The 19569-nt window shown below is 57.7% G+C and overlaps 1 protein-coding gene across 3 annotated transcripts in view; it reads right to left on the minus strand.

Moving 5' to 3' along the window:
• Positions 1-533: 533 nt before the first annotated feature.
• BTBD9 (BTB domain containing 9) overlaps positions 534-19569 on the minus strand; it is a 410047-nt gene continuing 391011 nt past the window's right edge. For all 3 annotated transcript variants that reach the window (XM_026482809.4, XM_044378324.3, XM_048225847.2), the window contains one exon: positions 534-7467. In XM_026482809.4, coding sequence (XP_026338594.1) covers positions 7270-7467 — 198 coding nt within the window. In that variant the 3' untranslated portion in view covers positions 534-7269. The remainder of the gene's footprint in view (positions 7468-19569) is intronic.

The following is a 19569-nucleotide window of genomic DNA, read 5'->3' on the forward strand; positions in this document are numbered from 1 at the left end:
GGGCCATCCTTGCGTGCTCGAGTTCCCGTAGTAACACGATGCTATTTCCTGCAAACCCAGTCCCTGCATTAAAGCAGGTGTACCCCTAACTTCTGCTGAGCTGATGTACCGAGATAAGTCGTCCCCTTCAGGGCGCCTCCATCACAGACCGACCAGTACCAACCGGACCACCTTGTGCAGTTGGCTTTTCCTCGGGACTTTTAGGTTTTGTGTTCATTGAGCTTCCTTGCGTTCTCTCTGGACAAGCCCAGCGTGTCATCAGCTGGCTGCCCCGTCCCTGGTTCTGTGAAGGTGACCCCACTCGGAGTCGACCTTGACCCCACTGCCTCTCTCTCAGCACCCCCCGCCCCAGCCTGTCAGCCCTGCCGGCACAGCCCCTGGAGCTCGCCCGGTCCAGGCAGCACCACCTCTCCCCCGATTTCTGCAACAACCTTCCCCCCTCCTCCTGCCCTTGCTCCCGACAGGAATTCTCCAATCGGACAGCTGGGGTGGTGTTTTTTTCCCCTTCTCACCCTGTCTTAAGATGAAGATGCTTGAATTTTAGGCATTTATTGAAAATTTGTAGATGCCATATAAATGGACCGACCTTAAGCGGTACCGTTTCTACCCAAGAGTCTGCTGGGCCAAGAGGCTACAGGCCACGTTCTCCGCCACCGTCCACGAGGGACAAGAACCGGCACGTGGAAAATGATGGCCAGACTCATGGACCCTTGTCCGGGCAGCGGCTTTCCTCTTCATCTTTGATTCCCATCAGTCCTGGGCCCGAGGATGACCCGTGAGTGCCCTCGGTTCCTGGCAGCAAGAGGGGCCGAGGGGGCCTGGGCCGGGCTCGTGGTAGAGCTTTCCTGTCTCTGGCCTGCGCCAGGCCGCCGTCTTCGGGTGCTCCGCCTCCAGAGCCCCAAGGCCCGTGGCTGCACGATGGGGTGGGGTGTCTGACGCCAGGCCCCGGGGCCTTCTTGATTCAGGACGTAAGCCCCCAAGCCAAGCACGCAGATGCCTGGGGTGAGGGCCCTGCCGCTTCCAGTCCTCTCCTTTGAGGATGTCGAGGGCCCCCTGGGCACTGCCAACAGTTTTGAATTTCAGGAAAAGGTATCTTTTTTGCTTTCCACTTTTAAGATCTTCAGGCAAGATGACAACTTCCAGGCCAAGGAAGAGGCTGGAGGGAGCGAGACGGTCGAAGAACACCTACTGCAGCAGTCCAGACAGGTGTGTGGTACCTCGGCTCTGGGAGCCTCATTCTAGCGCATTCACAGAGTGTCATGGTCGAGGCTGAGCGCCATCACACGCATCTGCACCTGGCCGCAGGCGCGTGTGACCAGTGTGAGTCAGACCGGGGCCGCCTCTGCTCACAACCTTCCTCTGGGGCCGGAGCCGCACTTACACTCGTGGGTATCGTCTGTTGTCCGTCACCCCCCTCAGCAATGTAAATGCCGCGAAGGCAGGACACGGGCCTGTTCTGTGCTCGCTGGTCATTGCTGCGTCCCCGGCACGGAGAAAAGGGCCTGGGCCGGGCGGTGGTCACAGCCTGAGGGGACCCGGCGAGCAGCTGCCGGTGAACCCCAGTCTCTCTGGATTTGGTTTTTGTCTTGTTCAGCACTTCGACAGATTGTTGGAAATGCAGTCCGTCCTAAATCCGGTTTCAAAACCGCCTTGATGGCAGGTTCCAGCGGAGGGACGTTAGTGAGTCCTGAGTGCAGGTTCAGAAAAGAAACGCATGCCCACCCGATCCAAGCTGTTCGAGGCGACAAGGTCAGCGCCAGGCCAAGGTCCGAGGTGGCCGAGTGCAGTCACGTGGGGTCACGGCCCCGACCCACCAGCAGCGGAGGCGCGGGGGGTTCACGCGCACCTGCGGGCGTCGTGCCACGCGGGGCCCTGGCAGAGACAGGGTGCTGAGAGCGAGAGAACAGCATGGCCCAGAAACCCCAAGGGCAGGGGAGGTGCTTTCTGGTAAATTCAGCGCATACACAAGTCTGGCAAGCGTGGCTCAGCCGTCCAGCCCCACAGCAACCCTGAGGCACTCCTGCTTGGATGGATGGGTGGATGGGAGTAGTGACAGCAGGGCTCCCAGGGCATCCACGGAAACCCACGCCCCCGAACCCAGATCCCCTCCCTAGCAGCCTCTCGAACCCTCTTGCCCATCTTTCCTCCACGCCCTCTGCTCGGGGTGGCGCTCCCCGTTCTGCGCAGAGCCGGCACCTCCCACCTCGAGACGGGATGGAGGCCCTCTGTGCTGGCTCAGAGGTGGCATTCCTCAGCTGTCCCAGCTGCAGGGACAGCCGGGCAGGAGACCGTGGTGGAGGCAGGTGGAGGCCGCCTCCTCCCCCCACTCCTGGCTCAGGGCTATAAATATTCAAGATGCAAATGGTAAATGCTCGAGACACTTATCTTAAATTATAGGGGGATGATTGTGAATCTCTAGGCCATGAGGCCCCTTGGGGAATATTTCAGTTCTTTAAAAAAAGAAAAAGAAACTAACCTGATGGGATGGGAGGGCTCCTTTCAGTCTGGCTTTTGTCTGGGAGAGGCCAGGGTGCTGGGAAGGAGGACCGAGGGGCAGGGGAGCAGGGGGCCGCTACTGCCCATCGCAATGAGTCAGTTACAGAGGAACCAATCTGGCCCAGGTCAAGGGTGACTCAGAGCCGGATGAGAGGGAGGGGCACCTTTGGCCCTTCTGCTAGGTTGGAATGTTCTCCCACGGGCATTATTACTTTTACTAATACTTTTTAACGAGTAATTTAAGAGATCGGGGATATTCAAAGTGTGTGTCTGTGGGGGGAGCTCGTCTGTGCACCTACTCCACACCCCTGCACTGGAGGCAGGTCCCAGCCCGCATCTGTCGAGCGGGAAGTCCTGCTTGAAGGGACGTGGGGGGTCCAGTGGGGGAGCTCGCAGTCATCCGAGCAGCTCCCACGTCTGCAGAGGCAGGAGGCGCATGGCTCCCCTCAGCCAGTCTGATGGAACCGAGCAGAAGCACCGCATCCCGTCTCCTCCCCACGACACTGCCCGGGGTAGGGCTGAGGCATTCGGGAAGCAGGTCTGTCCTCCACCCAAACCCTTCTCACCACCCTGTCCGCGCTCTCTCAGACCACCCGGGCTTCAGGACCCCTTCCAGTAATGAGGCTGACCGGTCCCCGTCGAGGAGGAGAGACAGCGCAGCGCGTCCTAGTTGCCCTGCATGCTGTCGAAACCGTTCCCCTCCCCCTTTCCGGAAAGTCCTGAGCAAACACCAGGCACCAGGCACCATCTAATTTAGTATTATAATAATAAAAACGATGGTGGTACAGAACCATGAGCTGCATCTTAAATTTCCCGGGCCACTAATGAGCACGGAACTCCTGCTGGAGCTGTCGTCAGGACAAACACACAGAATCGATGGCTGGAGCGGCAAAAGAAATGGAGCACGGCCTCCGCCCCAGAGGCCGCCCTGCCCGGCGCCTCCCGACCTCGGCGGCCTCCGGAGGACCCCGCCACCTGCATGGGAGGTGGGATTAACATGGTGACACCAGAAAGCAAACGCTAATGAGGAGAAACTCCTGAAGGAGACAGTTTTAATGTTCTTTTTTCTCTTTTGACACCTTTCTTCCTTGTCCAAAGGAAGGTTCTTAATTGAAGCCCGCAATGGGGTTCGCGCCCTCTCTTTATGACCAAGTGGCCTCGGCGCACTCAGGAGGCTCTGCCTTTCATCGCAGACTATACTTTCCTTTTTTTTCTTCTGAGTTTGCTAGAAGGAATAAGTGATTACAATTTTGTTATCTTCTAAAAAAAAAAAGGTGAGGTTGATGGTGTTGGAGCCGTCTGCACAGCGATTTGACAATTGGGGCGACAGCATAACCACTGAGCAATTTTTTGCACAATTCAAAAACTCATTTTTTTTTTTGGCGAAGGAATCAGTCTAACAAACACATCCCACTCTTGCTGAAAATAATTTCTTTTCCCAACTCTTCTAGGAATAAAACACTTTTAATGTATTTGTCAGGTATCGACACTTCATTTAATAAGATTAAAAAGTGACAATTTAAAGAGCAATTGAGAAGAGTCCCACATCCATCACGGGCTCGTAGTTCTAACGAAAGTCGAAGAAGTAAAACAGGAAAAGCACTGAGAATGTGGGGAAACAAGTGTGCGTCCGGGCGGGTGTGCGCTCGTCGTACTACAGACCTGTTCCAAATCCGGAGCGCCGGATCCGAAGAGCAGGCCGCCAGCTCCGCGGCCGGGGGACACAGGCCCCACCTGCTGTGCTCAGTGTCACCCCAGCCGGCCCTCCCAGCAGCTGCCAGAAGGCAAGGCTATCCCCCAAAGCCCCAGGGCAGCTAATTCTTGCCCCAAACTGGGATCTAGAGGGAAGGGCGGGGGTTTCTGGCAGTGTTCGATTTCCTGCCCTGGGCGGTGGTCACAAAGGTGCTGGTTTACGGTTTGCAATGGAGAAGAATCCCAGTCACGGGCCAGAGGCCACAAGCACCCCTCTATCTGTCCCCACGGAGGGCCAGGCCTCGCCCAACCTCTCCCTAAACGTGTTACCGCCCAGGCTGCACCCTCACCAGGCGGGGCCCTCATCTGGGCCCTGGGGGACCCAGCCGCATGTCCTTCCTCACATGTTACAGGGGGCGCACCCTCCTCCCTCTGCTGGGTCTGGGACTCTGCAGGCATCTGGGGATCCTTCTGGCTGCGCGCCAGGCTGTCTTATCCGCACTCCCGTTGAGTTCCGGTGGTCTCTTCCAGTTTGGGGGTATTTGGGTCCAGCTGGCGGCAGAGAGGAGCCCTCGGCAGGACCAGCCGCTGCCCACTCACCCCTCGTTCCCTGCGGATCCACGCTTCGCCCTGCCTATGTCTGGGGCCACACACCTTGCCTGGGGTCTGCAGGCGCCTTCCAGAAGGCCCCGCCCTGCCAGGCCTGCAGACAGAGCCCCCCCTCCACCCCGCTCCGCCAATCACCACGGAAGGCAGAGCCCACCGGCCCGGTAACAGGAGGTGGACCGAGCGGCTCCTGCTGAGCTTCGTCCACGGCTGCCTGAGGTCTAGCGCGGGCCTCCGTGCAAGCAAGGCCTCGCGTCAGGCCCAGGAGACCCGAGGGCGGTGCGCTGGTGGCCACAGCTTCGGGGAGCAAAGGAGGCCATGTCCCCGTTCTCCCTGCGGCCATGGGCAGGCCTCATCTTCCCCGTCCCGCACCTGCTGAGACAAACTCCGAGCTCCGGAGACAGCCCTCAGGGCCGGGACACGGAGGGAATGCGCCGGGCAGGGGAGGAGGCAGCAAGCCGGGGGCGGGAGGGGCCCGGAGCTCAAGCTTCGCGGCCTGTGGCTCTTCCATGTGACATTGAGCAGCCACACCTGTGTCTGAGACGGTGACGTGTGCCCGGGCCGGTGGGACCCAACCGTCTGGAGATGGAGGGCCGGAACCTTCCAGGTCCTCACCAGCCCACTCCCCTGTTCCCAGGTCAGCGGTGCCAGCCTCCAAGCCCCCGGACTCCTCTCTGGACGGGAGACTTCAGAAAGAAACCTTGAATGGAGACGTTACCGACAGCCCGGCTCTGCTCTTGCTGACCTCTCGGGCTGAGCCACCGCGCTGATGAGGGAGGTGCCGAGGGGACAGAACTCTCCACGCTAACCGGCCGCCCGTGCTGGATGCCGACAAAGGCAGTGGCCAAGTCACGCGGGGCGGCCACCCACGGCGAGCGAGCGAGCAGCGCTGCCATCTGCTGTGGGCCCCCCTCCCCAGATGCCGGGCGCCCCTCGGGGGTCCCGCTGGCCCCACACAGTGGGGAAGGCGTCGGACGTGCGAGCTGAGAGCAGAGCGGGACGGGACCCGGAGCCGCCGCGGCGTGATCAAACGGAGAGCCCACCCTCCTGCTCGGCCGTGGGGTCCGACGGCCCTGCTGCTCCCATAGCGAGCGACGACTCAAGACCCGGCTGCACGGGCGAAAGCGTTTAGTGCGCGGGCCCAGGGGCTCCGCGTCCACCCACAGCCGACGTGTCTTTAAGACCCGGAAAGGAACGCCCTGTGAGCCCACCTCCTCCAGGCGGGGTCCCGGGGTGCGCCGAGGGCCTGGGCCTGCGTCCGGCGGCCGGAGGGCCGGCGCTCAGCGGGGCCGGGGTCCCCCGAGCTGGGCGGACCCCAGCGCAGTGCGCGCCGGGCACAGCAGAGCCGCACCCGGCCACGGCAGCCACGGTGGCCACGGCAGCCACGGGGCATCGGCTGGACGAGGATGAGAAAAGCTGCTCACAGCTGCGGCGCCTTCCAAACCCCGGCCGGGCAGTTGGGTCTGGGGGCGAAACACAGCAAGCCCTCGCTGCAGAGCCCCAGTTTCGTGTTCCTGACACGGGCCGCCGGAAGTGCCGCCGTCCCCACGGCCAGCTAACCGGTGGTGATTCAGGGCCGCGCTCGGCCCAACCGGAAGCAGCGCAGACTTACAGATACACCGACAGACTTCGGAGCAGGAAGTCAGCAGGTGGCAAAGTCACTGTTTCCTCGTCAGCCTCCCGAGCTCAAAGGCTGCAGACGCTTCAGGAATGACAGGTTAATAACTCAGGAATTCGAGCGGTTATTAACTCCAGTGTCCTCGGACTGATTTGCTCATTCTGTATTTGGTTGAAGTTCCTCGGAGGATTTTCCTCGTCAGACCGGGTGCCCTGACGCCGCCTCGGTGCCTCATTTAGGAGCCGAGCACAGCACCGCCCGCTCCGCCCCAGGCTTAGCCGTTCAAAACTAGGGAAGGAAAATTACAGGGTCAAAAGGGATTAAACAAGTGATTTGCTGTTTGAACATTTCAAGATCTGGAACACCTATGATTCAGCAAATGGACAATAACTAAAAGAAAGAAAAATCACTTAGTTGCCAGGGCCGTGTGTTCCATAAAAGTAACCACTCTACGGAAACCCACTTCCTAAGGGGCACCTGCAGGTAATAGAGGCCTCACGTGTTGTCCTGCCCTCGAGCTCGGGCCCCTTTCGGTATTCCGACACGGCCCGGCTACGCCGCCTTCTGTCCCCTTGGCCCAGGTGAGATGAGAGAGGTAGGGTGTTAATGGTGGACTTGATGAAGATTGAAGACCCATTTTCTCCCCCTGGAGACCAGCCTGATTTGAACAAATTGAGGAGAACAAAGCAGCCCCTTTCCGTCCTTGGGAGAAAGCCTGTTCTGTGTCCGTTTTTGCAGCCCCATCTGCTCCTCCCAGGAAGGGAGACGGGCGGTCAACAGAGATCCCTCCTGGGAGGACACCAGTCCTGGCCCCTGCCCTCGGGGCCCACCCGTGTGCCTCCACGTCGGCGCCCCCTTTACTGGTGCTGCCGGTTGGGGGAGCGCGAGGCGGAGCGGGGGCTGGAAGGCAGGGAGCTGCCGCTGGGGGCCTGCAGGGCGTGGGGGTCGAGCTGCGGACCGGCCAGGCTGGGCTCCCCTGGCCCCGACTCCTCGCTGCTCTCCTCCTTCTGGCTGCTCTGCTGCTCCGGACACTCAAAGTGGACACAGTGGAACACCTGGCGAGAGAGAGCACAGGGCCGGTGAGCGATGGCGGGTGTCCCACCAGAAGGCAGCCGAGGTCCTTCAGGACCCCGCAGACCCGGGCCGCGATGAGAAAGTGGGACACCTGTCTCAGTCAGTCGGGCCAGAAGTCGGGCTGCTGGTCTGTAAGTTACAGGCAGTCCGACATGGCTTCCTATAAAATGTCCTCACTGGGGGGGTGCCTGGTGGCTCAGTCTGTTGAGCGTCTGCCTTCGGCTCAGGTCATGATCCCAGGGTGTCAGGATCGAGTCCCACATCGGGCTCCCTGCTCAGCGGGGAACCTGCTTCTCCCCGTGACTCTGTGGCTCCTCCTGCTTGTGTTTGCGCAAATAAAATATTTTAGAAAAAAGTTCTCCCTGGATTATTCCATTTCGGGTTACTCTCGTCACACGAGCTCTTCTTTTTTAGTTAACGAATGAATCTTGTTTTTGGCAGCTGGGTTAAAAGTCAACAGGGACTGTGGGGACGGCGGCACAACTCGTGCTAGAACCACGGCATTGCGCGCTCCTGATGGGTGAGTTGTCGGGTGTGTGAATTACACGTCCACAAAGTTGATACCAAAAAATACAAAGCCAGCAGGGCATCACCCTGGGGGAGGACCGGGCTTCTCTGGAGGGTCCAAGCCAGTCGCTCCGGAGGCAGAACCACGGGCTGCACAGCAGTGCCGGGGAGGGGGCTCCGCCTCGACACCGTACGGGCGCACCTGGAATGCACACCTCGCGTGCAAGAGCCGGCCGCCCCCGGGAGCCAAGGAGAGCTAGCCACAGCCCGCGAGTCCCCGGGGCAGCCGCCTGAGCTCTGCGCCCAGCGCGGGGCCCCCCTGGAGAGGACGGGCACGGCTCAGAGCTCGGCGGCCCAGGGCGCGGCACGGCCCGACCCGGACAGCGCACAGCACGGTGTGTGGGTGTGAGCCTGACACGCCCGGCGCGAAACAGAAGCCACCGCTGCTGTGTGAGCTGGGGGGGCAGCTTCCCCCCTCAGGGAAGCTGACCGCCCTCCCCGGCACACATGGAAATTCCTTTTCCCACCTACGGCCAGATCCTTCTGGGGTTGCGGCTCCCTGGGGTCGGCCGGGCTCTCTGAAGGGAAGCATCCCCCCCCCCCCCCAGCGGTGGTCTCTGGTGTGGGGTTTGCAGAGCCACTTCCCAAGGAGCACGCTGGCAGTTTTAAGGGAATGCGTTTCCAGATCCTCAGGATCTGTATTTGCGAGGCCTGCCTGTGAACACGCCCGCTCCCCTCCCGGAACGAGGGCTCAGCCCTGACCTGTCCTCGGCATGGGCCCTGGCACCTCCGGGCCCCGCGAGCGCGCGGCTGCGCCCCGGGGAGAGGTTCACAAGTCAGAACTGAGGTGTGCTCAGGACTCGTGTAATTTTTTAAACATAATTGGGATTTTTTCCAGAATTAAAACATTTTCAAGATACACTGGCTAAAACCCACGTGCAAGTTCTGCACGATGACGTTCGGATTTGGTGTGCCTTATTCGATGAGTGGGTTGGAATCTATTTTAGTGAATCACATCATCAAATATTTATTCCTAATAATTGGCTCCTCATCTTCTGTCTTATAAAAATGTGTATTTTTTTACCTCGTATTTATAAGAATAATTGTATTTCAACTTAATATTTTACTTTTCAACCTTAAATGTTCAAAGGGTTACTTATACTTTTTTTTCCCAAGTTCTTTTAGGGGATAAGCAAACAAAATGTTTGAAGGCCACTGCTGCTGCCCTTAGGAGACTCTAAGCCCTCAAGGGAGTGCTTTTAAAAGTTAATAGGAGGGAAGGAGGGGCACTTTGGGGTTAGAAGTGTTCCAGGCAGGGGCGCCTGGGTGGCACAGCGGTTAAGCGTCTGCCTTTGGCTCAGGGCGTGATCCCGGCGTTCTGGGATCGAGCCCCACATCAGGCTCCTCCGCTATGAGCCTGCTCCTTCCTCTCCCACTCCCCCTGCTTGTGTTCCCTCTCTCGCTGGCTGTCTCTATCTCTGTCGAATAAATAAATAAAATCTTTAAAAAAAAAAAAAAAAAAAGAAGTGTTCCAGGCAAGGGGAATAACACGGGTCAGCACCTGGGAGGAAAGGGCCCAGTGGTGTTTGAGGGGAAGATCTTAGTGGGCAGGGCCGGCGAGGTCTCTGCGGAGGAACATTCCGGGACATGCTCGCCCCACGAACACCAACTGCACACTTCCCATGGGGCCAGGCCTGCACGTCAGCTCCAACAACAAAGACTCTGGCCTCAAAAGTACACATGGTACTGACCAGGTGCTGGGATGTTTGGAAAGACTCATCCGGTCACGAGGGGCAGGGCGGCCTGCAGATGGAGGACAGTGTGGTCAGGTGGGGGCCAACGGTATTGTCCTCAACAAGGGGTGAGAGCTTTGGGCGAGAGGTCACAGAGGCCAAGGGGAGGAGCTACAGTCCATGAGATGATTCAAGAGAAACACACATCAACCTTGCTTACTTGTCAGAGGCGAAGTTCAGCAAAGTAGAACAAATCCAAGAGGGGTCCCAACCTTCTGGGATGAGCAGGCACAGGAGGCTGGAGCCCAGGCGGCCGGAGTGAGGGGGCTGGGGTGCAGGAAGGGCCGCACAGGCTCACTGGGGAGAGCGAGGGGTGTGAGGAGGAGCCTGGAAGGGGTGGACCCCAGCAAGGGGCAGGGGTAGTGATCTGGAGGCTGGCAGTAGGGGCGGATGGCAGCCTCAGCTGGAATGGGGTTTAGGGGTGAGCTCCACTTCCTGAGGGGCCTGATGGTGCAAGAGAGTCTTAAACAAACTGGGGTGCTGGGCTGCTGATGTGACAGGGACGGAGGCTGGGGGAGTCGCAGGGGGTCCGTCGGGGCAGAAGCCCAGCCGCTCGACCAGAGCCTCCTGGACAGACAGCTGGTAGGGCCCTGGCTCTCCAAACAGTACTACCTTCTCCCAGGCTTTCTCCCTTTTGTCTCCAGGCTTCTGCTTAAAGAAGTTAGATGGTGAAACTTGTAAAGTCATCGGTGAACTTGGGTACAAATGCTGAGTGTGTACCTGGTTTGTAGTGATATTTGCCCCGGCTACTGGGTGCCTGGAGCCTGTGCAGACAGCCATGAAAGGCAGGCCATGTGGCCCAGGGGCATGGCACCTGCCCAGCCATACAGGCAGGCCGCAGTGCCTGCCTTCCCGGGCCACCCAGTGCTTCCAGAACAATGGCAATCCCTGCCTCGCTCCCTTTATTCCGCAGGCCTGCTGGCTGGAGACGACCCGCTCAGTTTTGAATCTGCCCGTGTGGGTTGAGTCTGCTTCTAGAAAGGGCCTGTCTGTACGGCGTAAGGCAATGGTACCCCGGGAGTGGGCAGGACGCAGGGCAGGGCTGGTGGGCACCGGCTCCCCTCCTTGAGGGAGGCGATGCAGCTGTGGCAGAAGCGGGGGTGGGGGGCGGCGACAAGGAACTGTCCCTCCTTCATCCCGGGGGCTCTGTGGCCTCCACGGCTCGAGCACGCGCACCGGGCACACACACGTGCACACACACACACACAACCTTCTACTATGGAGTCAGGTTCACAGAGGAGAAGACAAATGTGATGGCAACTGTGAGATTATAGTTAAAATATAAATTCCGTGCTCACCTTTCTGCATCACTATTTTCCCCGTATTCCCACTTCAATTCATTTATCTACCGCTGTTTCAAATTTCACATCTCAAACTCTAATGTGAAGACTAACGGAGGCCATGAGGCTTCAGGTCTGTCCTGTTCATTTTGGCAGAGCTGGGTTCCTTTAGAGCGAGCAGATTTCTCTCCTTGAAGCTCAGGCCGGCCCTGTTCCCACCACGGCGCTTCCTGGGGGCCTCGTGGCACCCAGTCACCCCCATCCTCCTTCCTTTTCCTTTCTTCCCTTCCTCTCTGCCCGTTAGAGCAAATCTCCCTGTTTGGGCCCATCTGCAGGTGCTAAGCTGACGACAGCCTGACGGGAGGGCCCTTTGTGATTCTGAGCTGTCTGCGCCATCAGCTCTGACCTGTACCACGCAGGGCAAATCTGAACATCTTCTAAGTGGCCGCTATTAATCTATTCTTCTCCCTCAGTTTAACATTCTTTAAGCTTTTCAAGTGACAAGACCATCTTTTGGTGGGTTAGCGACGGTCTCTTTGGCTTATGAGCACACCTCTTTCTAAGTGTGGGTGGGGCTGCCGGGGGCACATCGGGACAGCCCCCCCCAGAACACACCTCCGCTGCCTGGAGTCCCACCCACACCCTCTCTCAAGACCCCCTCCCCCCTGCTGGAGCTTCTCGTAAGCCAACAGACATCCTGTTCTCTCAGTCCAAACTGGTCACACTCTGTCCCCAGAGCCCACATCTCCACCCTCTGGAAGGGAAATGTGCACACGCTGTACTTACTGCCCCTTCCCCCTTTCTGACCCCGAGTCCTTACCCTGCCCCGTCACACTCTCTGACCCATTATTTGTGCAATCCCGCAGCCTGCGCTCTGGGCCCATAGCTCTGGAGGCTATTCCTCAGGCCCTGACGCTGATCTGCTCACTGACTGACACTTGTCCCACTCCTCATTACCTTTCCTCTGTGTGGAAGGGGTTTTTCTCTCCCCATGCGCCTGCGAGCTTCTCAGTGCCCTTAATTTCCAGGCAAGCTCTTGTCCCACAGGCCCTGTGAGTCTTCAGGCCTTCCGCCCCAAAGCCTGGCCCACTCCTGCCTCTGTCTACCCATCTCAGCACCCTTAGGACTCTAGGACCAAGGCATGGCTGTCCGTTCTCCCATGCAGGCCCTACACAGGAATAAACACTTCAGTGTTTCAATTCTGAATTGAAAAATAAGCTTAAAAAAGCTCTCTGTAGGGCTGGGCACTATTGGCTGGCCCTTCAGAACGTGCCTCTCATCTCGGAAAGGGTCCCATCAGCGTCCCTACCCTGAGGGGCAGGGGCTTCTGCTCCGCACGGTGGTGGGGAAGCCCGGGAAGACTGTCTATAGTGGGCACTTAATAAATGCTCACTGGCCTGCCTCTTGCTGCCCTCCTTCCTGCTGTCATTCCCACTTCCAGCCTGCATTTCTCTCTTCTATAACTTGGGTGACGTGAACTGCACAACCACCTTTAGCCCATTTAACCCACCTGTTTTAAAATAATAGTGCAAATGGTTGTTATTACCCACAAGCCTAGCAATAGTGACAGCAAATCTCCGCGGGCCGTTCAGATGGCTATGGCTATTCCTCCTCGAGAGATCCTAGCCACTGCTCCCCTGCCACCAGTGGCCGGCCCTTGCATCTGAGTTAGGGCAGACAGGAGGCCATGGACATCCCAGCTGCCGGCTGCCTCGAGGTGGGCACGTGTGACCAGACAGGAGGGATGGGGCCACCTCCGAGCCGAGCCTCAGTCTGGGATCCGAGGGTGTCCCTGAAGGACCAATGAACTTTAATGTGGGTTCCCTGAGCATCTCCAGAGAGCCAAGCAGGCTCTGCCAGATTCAAAGGCAACACACAGGAAACAGTTAATTTTAGTAAGTCACAAACTGTGCTGACAGTTCTAAGTGAAAACAGGGTGTGTTACAAATGGGAAGATGGGTCAGGCCTGGAGTCCACGAAGAGGTAAACTGTGCAGTGGGACTTAGAGCGGGCGGGCAAAGGGCAGGCGGAAGTCGGGAAAAGAAGGGTGCCTCTGGCTGCCAGGCAGAGAGGACAGACTGAGCCCCACATGTGTGGTAGGAGTGGCCAGAGGAACCGGGTGACTGGGGTGTGCGGGTCAGGAGGTCATTCACTCTACAACACGTGTGAGGCACCCCTTGCATGCCCAGCATGTGAGGCCTGGTCCCTCAGAGGGCGTACCATCTGGAAGGGACAGCAGACACATTCATCGACAAGCAAGGGGCTCTGGGCCCACAGGGAGCCGTGAGGGCACAGAGGGCTGCCCCACCAGCCGACAGGGGGTGTCGGGAATGAATGCTTCCTGGGGGAGATGTCTGAGCTGAGTCGGGAAGCTTGAGGGAGCCAAGCAGGAAAGGCCAGAGGAGGGAGCCCTTGAAGCAGTAGGAGAGGGGAGGCCACTGGAGCTCTCCAGCCAAGGGTGATGATGGAGAGGGCAGGGGGGTACGGGGTGGGTGGCAGTGGGGGGCATGGCTCGTGGCAGCACTCCAAGGGGCTGGCCAGACCTGAACAGGGGGCCAGAGGCTCCAGACTGAGGAAAAGGATTCAATTGAAAATAATATAAAAGGAATACAAATAATAAAACTGTGCAAAGGAGGGGAAAAGGTGTCTAAAGGTAGAAGGCAGGGACAGGAAACCTCAAACCCTGAAACCCCCTGAAGTAGACTTCAGCGATTTGGGATAAACAGGAAAGAGTCATTTTTAAAGGAAGAAAAAACGAACCTGAGAACAGGCGCGGTAAGACGGACACAAGAAAGAAAAGGGTCCGCAGTGGCTGGGAGGATTCTCAGGGAGGCAGAGATGGCAGCCTGCCGGGCGTAGAAGATGGCAGCAGGGGGCCCCCGGGGGCTCCAGGCCCAGCCAACCTCCTGGGCCTGTCCTCGCCTTCAGATCCTTTCCCTGTCTTTGTTTTTTCAAGCGCCCCACTAAGCACAACCATGGACCAGGTGCTGAGCGGGGGAGAGGGGGGTGCAGGGGCGCCCCTGCCGGTATGCGAAGGAGGCGGCATCGTGCCCGGCATCGTGCCCCAGGTCCCAGGAGTGAGCGGCGGGATCCAGTCTCAGGGCCGAGCCGCTCTTGAGCCCGCTCACCCCTCTGCAGAACAGCGTGCTGGCCCCGAACCCACCACGGCACAGCGCCAGACGGCCCGCCAGCTCCCGGGCTCCTGCCGCAACACCACCGCGTCGGGCACCCAGACAGCGGGCCCGACTCCGTTCTTGGGAGCAGGGGTGGGAAGTGAGCCTGCTGCGCAGAAACTGGCTCCTTCCCAGGAGCGGCCTCCCACCCCCTGCAGAAGCGCCCAAGGGAAGAGAGGCTGCAGGGCCTCTGCTCTGTCCACACGGAAACCAGGGGAGGTAGCCGAGGGCTCGGGTGTCCTCACGACCCCCCGGGGGCGCGGGGTGCCCTCTGAAGCTACGGCCTGCGGGGCCGCACCCTTAAGCTCCTCTGCCTCCCTCTAGGGGGAACGGCCAGGTCCCGAGTTTCTCTTTGCCTACAAGCTGTGCCATTCCATTTCTTTCCCATGAACCTTCCCGAGACTGCAATACCCCTCGGAAAGGATGTGCCCAAAAGTGAATGAGGCATACAGGGCAGAGCCGCAATACTGATTTATGCAAAACCATTACCGCCGCCGCCGCATCATTTTCGCGTCCCCTTTTCGGCAATCATGTATCCCATTAGCCTGTGTGATTGCCGCTGCTCACGAAGGGGCACCTTCGCTGAACCAGCTTCAACGGCCTCTGGAGCTGTCCCCCGAGAGGGGCCGGCTGATTTGGGATGTAGTCGTGTGTACGAATCCGACACAGCCTTCCGCACTATCCGGGTGTCCTTTTTTGTAGCCCCTGTTTATTATCACTTTGCCTCTCCTCTCTGGGGGCCATAATCCTCGACACGTTGGAGAGCGTCTGGGGCGCTCTTTTCTCCGTGAGCCACCTGGAAAGGATGTGCACAGACGCGCTGGCCTCCGCTCGTGCTCGGGCTCTCGGTGCTCGGGCTAGCTCCTCGGCCGGCTGCCGGCCGCGCCTCCTTTCATTACGGGGACTCCCCAAGCACCATGTGCTCGACAGAGCTTCGAGGCTCTTAGAAGCACGGGAGCCTCGGCTAATTTTCCCAGGTTGCGCTCAGGGTCCACCGTGAAATGTAGCAGAAATTGGGAAAATTTAATAAATGTTGATCCATGGCTCTACCTTGCTTTTCGGGTTTCTCCTGAGTAATTTTCCCAGACTGCTTTCATGCCCACCAATACAAATAGGATTCCTGACCCGAGCTTTCGACTTACATTTCCAAGGTGACATATCTTGATAAAATACATGACCGCCTCTCAGGGATATCTGCCCATAAGTCAGGCACAAAGACATGGCTTCTGGACGCTGCCACCCTGAAGACCGCCTGCTCCGTTTTCCCTGAGTCTGCGGTGGCGACACATGCACCCACACCGCGTTCAACGAGCGCTCACGATCCGGACACCGGTGACAATGACATCTTTCTCATGCCCACGGCAGGAGCACAGGTTAAGCGTCTGTCTGCAGGCTGTGGGGATGTTTCACTTTTCGTTCCTCTAAAAGTGAAGTCCAAGTGTCTCCAACAAAACACCCCTTTTTATAAGCAAAAGTTCTGTCCATATTCATCCGAACAGCCCAAAACATGGTTTTCAGTTAAGAAACCCTTTTCAATGGGAGACATTTCCAGATTGTGAACAATACTTTTTCAATATTGCTTAGGGCTGACAGGACGCCCAAACCATTGTGCACAAGCACCTAATCCCAGTAGGTACAGGAGTACGATTCTTGGCGACATTGCTCATGTATGGCAAGTTCTTAAGCTTTCCAATACCATTCCCCATATTCCCATAGGCCAGGGCTCCCACAGATCCCTGGACCTTTATGGCTTGGAAGGTTCTGGAAAAAGAGCCTTTCCAATATACATAGCTCCAGGCAGCCCTGCAATCCCTGGTTGCTGTTTTTTCTGTGTGCACCCTCCAGAGTTCAGGGAGAACGATTTACTCTCTCATCCTAAATATCTTGGCCCTGGAGTGTTAGAGGTATCTTTTTAGTTTTGAAAAAAAGACTAATAAACGATAAAAGGGAAACGTTCCAGTTCCTAGGTAGAGCCTGGTAGATGTGGCCTTGCCAAGGCCCCCTTCCCGCTGGAGGCTACTTGATAGGAGCCTGCCTGTGTCCCCTTGCCCTGGAGGGCCAGCAGGCGTAGCCCCAGCTGCCTGGGGCAGTTCTTCACTTCCTCTAGGTGACGTGTGTCTGTTTCATCTGGAAGCTCCGGCTGCACGGAGATCCCCGCCCAGCTCCCACCCGCTGGCTGGGCAGTGGGACGCCGCCCAGGATTATTACCTGCACAAGCTGGACGTCTCCCTTGTCTCACTGTGGGGTGGCTCAGGTTCTGTGGCACTTTCCCCCAGGCCAGTAGGTTAGTGCAGAGTTACTGCCGCTCGCGACGATAAGCAGGACTGTGGAGTGTTTGGAACGATGACCTGTGCTCACTGCTGTGTCACCTTCCCTCTCTCTTCCCAAGCAAAGCTTTCATAATAGACATTTAAGAATAAAGATGCCTGTAACAGGTCTGCTTTCATAGATTAATATTTTCCTGCTTTTTCTGTCTCCCTGGGAAGGAAACTTTAAGATTGAATTCACTCTCTCTCTTTTTTTTAAAGATTTATTTCTTAGAATGAGAGAGAGCACGCATGAGTAGGGAGAGGGACAGAGGGAGAAGCAGACTCCCCGCTGAGCAGGGAGCCTGACGTGGGGCTCCATCCCGAGACCGAGATCATGACCTGAGCCGAAATCAGATGCTTAACTGACTGAGCCACCCAGGTGCCCCATCACTCTCCTTATTTTGAAGACAAGCGTCCTGAGAGCCAGGGAGTGAAGTGACTTGTTGGGGGTCACAGGGCTGGCTGGGGGTGAGGCTCGCACCAGTGCTGGGGTCTCCTGGACCACACTCGGTGAGGACTTCCCTTCCTTTCACTCTCTCCACTCTTCCTCTGCTCATTCCCTGTTTCGCTAGCCTATGCATTATGGCCATTTCTCAGAGCTTACTTCTAGACCCTTCCAACCCCTTTCTTCTTAGCCTGACTTCTGAGGTACCTGACCTCGACCATGATCTAAAGTGGTCCTTAAATCCAAATTTTTGTCTGGAATTCTCACCTTTAACCCCCTCCCCCCTTCACCGCTTCTTGGAACTACATGCTTCCAGACTTGCCCACAGCCATCACCTGGCCATTCTCCAAGGTCATGGGGATTACAGCCCAGTGCAATCTTCCGTTCTGCCTCGTTCCTCAGATGCGGGTTGTCACAGGGGATTCCTGAGAGCTTATTTCCCTCAGAACGCTGCACCAAAGCTCTGGCCCTCAGGCTGATTTACGAAGGGACTATGGTGTGGGGGACAGGGGGCTGGGTGCTCAGACACGAAGACACCAGGACACCCTGTCCGCCCTCAAGCAGTGCAGCGTACTGGGGGGCCTGGGCAAAGTCTCTGCAATACTGTTACGCGACCTCACAGGTGCCAGGCTGGCTCCCTGTTCCGTGGCGAGGCCCTGCTGTTCCCCTGTTTCCCTGGTCTCTGGCCCACACCCAGTCTGCCCCTGCAAATACCAGCTCTGCCTTGCACACACCCCACAGGGCATCTGGGTGCCACCAGATGTTATTTCTCTCAATGAGCACGTTTGATTTCGGCACCTCCCTTCCCCATCACTGCCACACGACACCCCCCGGATGGCCTGGTTCCCCATCCCTGGCAGAAGCGGCAGTTTGAGGGCTGGAACTGGGGCTCTCTCTGCAGATCAGGAGCTCTCTGACAGAGAGGCTAACCAGTCCATTTGCTCTGTTCTCTCTCGGAGTCTCTGCCCCCGGGGATGTTTGCTTCAGTTCTCGCGCTGACCAACCAGGAAAGCTGGCCTGGAGAGCCAGCCTGTGGCTGTGTGGAGGGACACCTGCCTTTCGGGGCTTAGAGCACAGCCTCTAGAGGATGCCGTAAGGGGGAAACCCCAGGGGAGCCAGGGGTGGAGGGTGTGAGCAGACCTGGTGGGGGTGTCTGGGCAATAATTATCACCAGGTCAGGAAGGAGTTTTGTTGTTTAAAACAAAACAAAACAAAAAGAGTCCCTTTCCCTGTTTTTGTGTTTTTCTTCTTCACTCGAGCCACATGTTGCTATGGGAACGAGGATGGCACTGGGACCCACAGCCACTCACCGGCCTGACAGAAGCCTGTAAATAAATTCTGCCTCACTGCAGGCTCCGTGCTGAGTGGTCCTGGAGGGCAGCTCAAGCAGCCACTTGCAGACTCTCTGTCCTGCGGGTGCTGCAAGTTCACAAGCTGCTTGCTACTCCCTGCACGAGCCCGGGGAGTCTGCGACCGCCCACCCTCCACGACCCCCTGCCACCCAGTCTCATCCGTGTCTCTCCAGTCCTGAGGGCCAGGCTCATGTGGTCCATTTTAGAGATGAGGAAGCCCCTTCCTCAGGCCCCAGCCTCTGTCTCCGTCCACGTCAGCTGTGCCGTTGGGCTCCCTGGCTGCACGCCGGCTCCAGCACGGACGGCTTGCTCTTCACTGGCTGACTGCTGGAGGCCCTAAGCCAGGGCCCTGCCTTGGTTTCTCTCCTAGATCTGGTGCGGACTGGTGCCCGAAGTGTGCCCACAGGAGCCGTCTGCTCACCACCTCTGTGCTGGGCACAGCACTTCTGTGGCTTTACCATTATTTACTGTGCCTTTTTGGGAAACAGAGCAGTCTGGATGTTTTAGGATGTTTGAATTGCCCGAATTCAAATCCTGGCTGGCACTCGCCAGCAGGATGACCTTGGGCAAAACACTTAACATCTCTCAGCTCTAGTTTCATCAAATTTTCTTTTGCAAATGTGCAGCTTATTGAATAACTATAAAGTGAATGCCACGTAGACTCCACCAGGGTCAAGAACCCAGGAACATTGTGGGTGTCCCTTGCTCCCTCCACGTGGGCGGCACTTCCTGATCCAAGCCTCCCCACCCCGAGGAAACCACAGTTCTGGCTTTAATAATAATTATTCCTTTGCTTTTTTTTAAAGAAAAGTTTAACCACCTGTGTCCACATCCTTATACGTGATAGCTTACTTTCGCCTGTTTTTGACGTTACAGGAACATAATCCTGTCTGGCTTCTTGCCTTCGACATGCTGGGACACTGACCCTGCGCGTCACGGCCCGACGATGCTTGCCTCAACCACTCTCCCTGGACGGATGACGGCAGGTGTCCTGCTTGGGTCCAGTACGAGCAGTGCTGCTGTGAGCATCTTTGTTCTTGCATCCGGAACGTGTGTCAGAGCTTCTTCAGAGCACACACACAGGTGTGAGATGCGTAGCCTCAGGGCAGGCGTGCACATGTTCAACTTGAGTCGATGTCGCCGTCACCAAACCTCTTGAGCAGCTGCCTCGGTTTATGCTCCTGCGGTGCTGGGGGCGGACCGCCGCTGTGCCCCATCCTCGCC

Source organism: Ursus arctos, unplaced genomic scaffold (assembly GCF_023065955.2).
Source record: "Ursus arctos isolate Adak ecotype North America unplaced genomic scaffold, UrsArc2.0 scaffold_31, whole genome shotgun sequence".
Classification (NCBI taxonomy): domain Eukaryota; kingdom Metazoa; phylum Chordata; class Mammalia; order Carnivora; family Ursidae; genus Ursus; species Ursus arctos.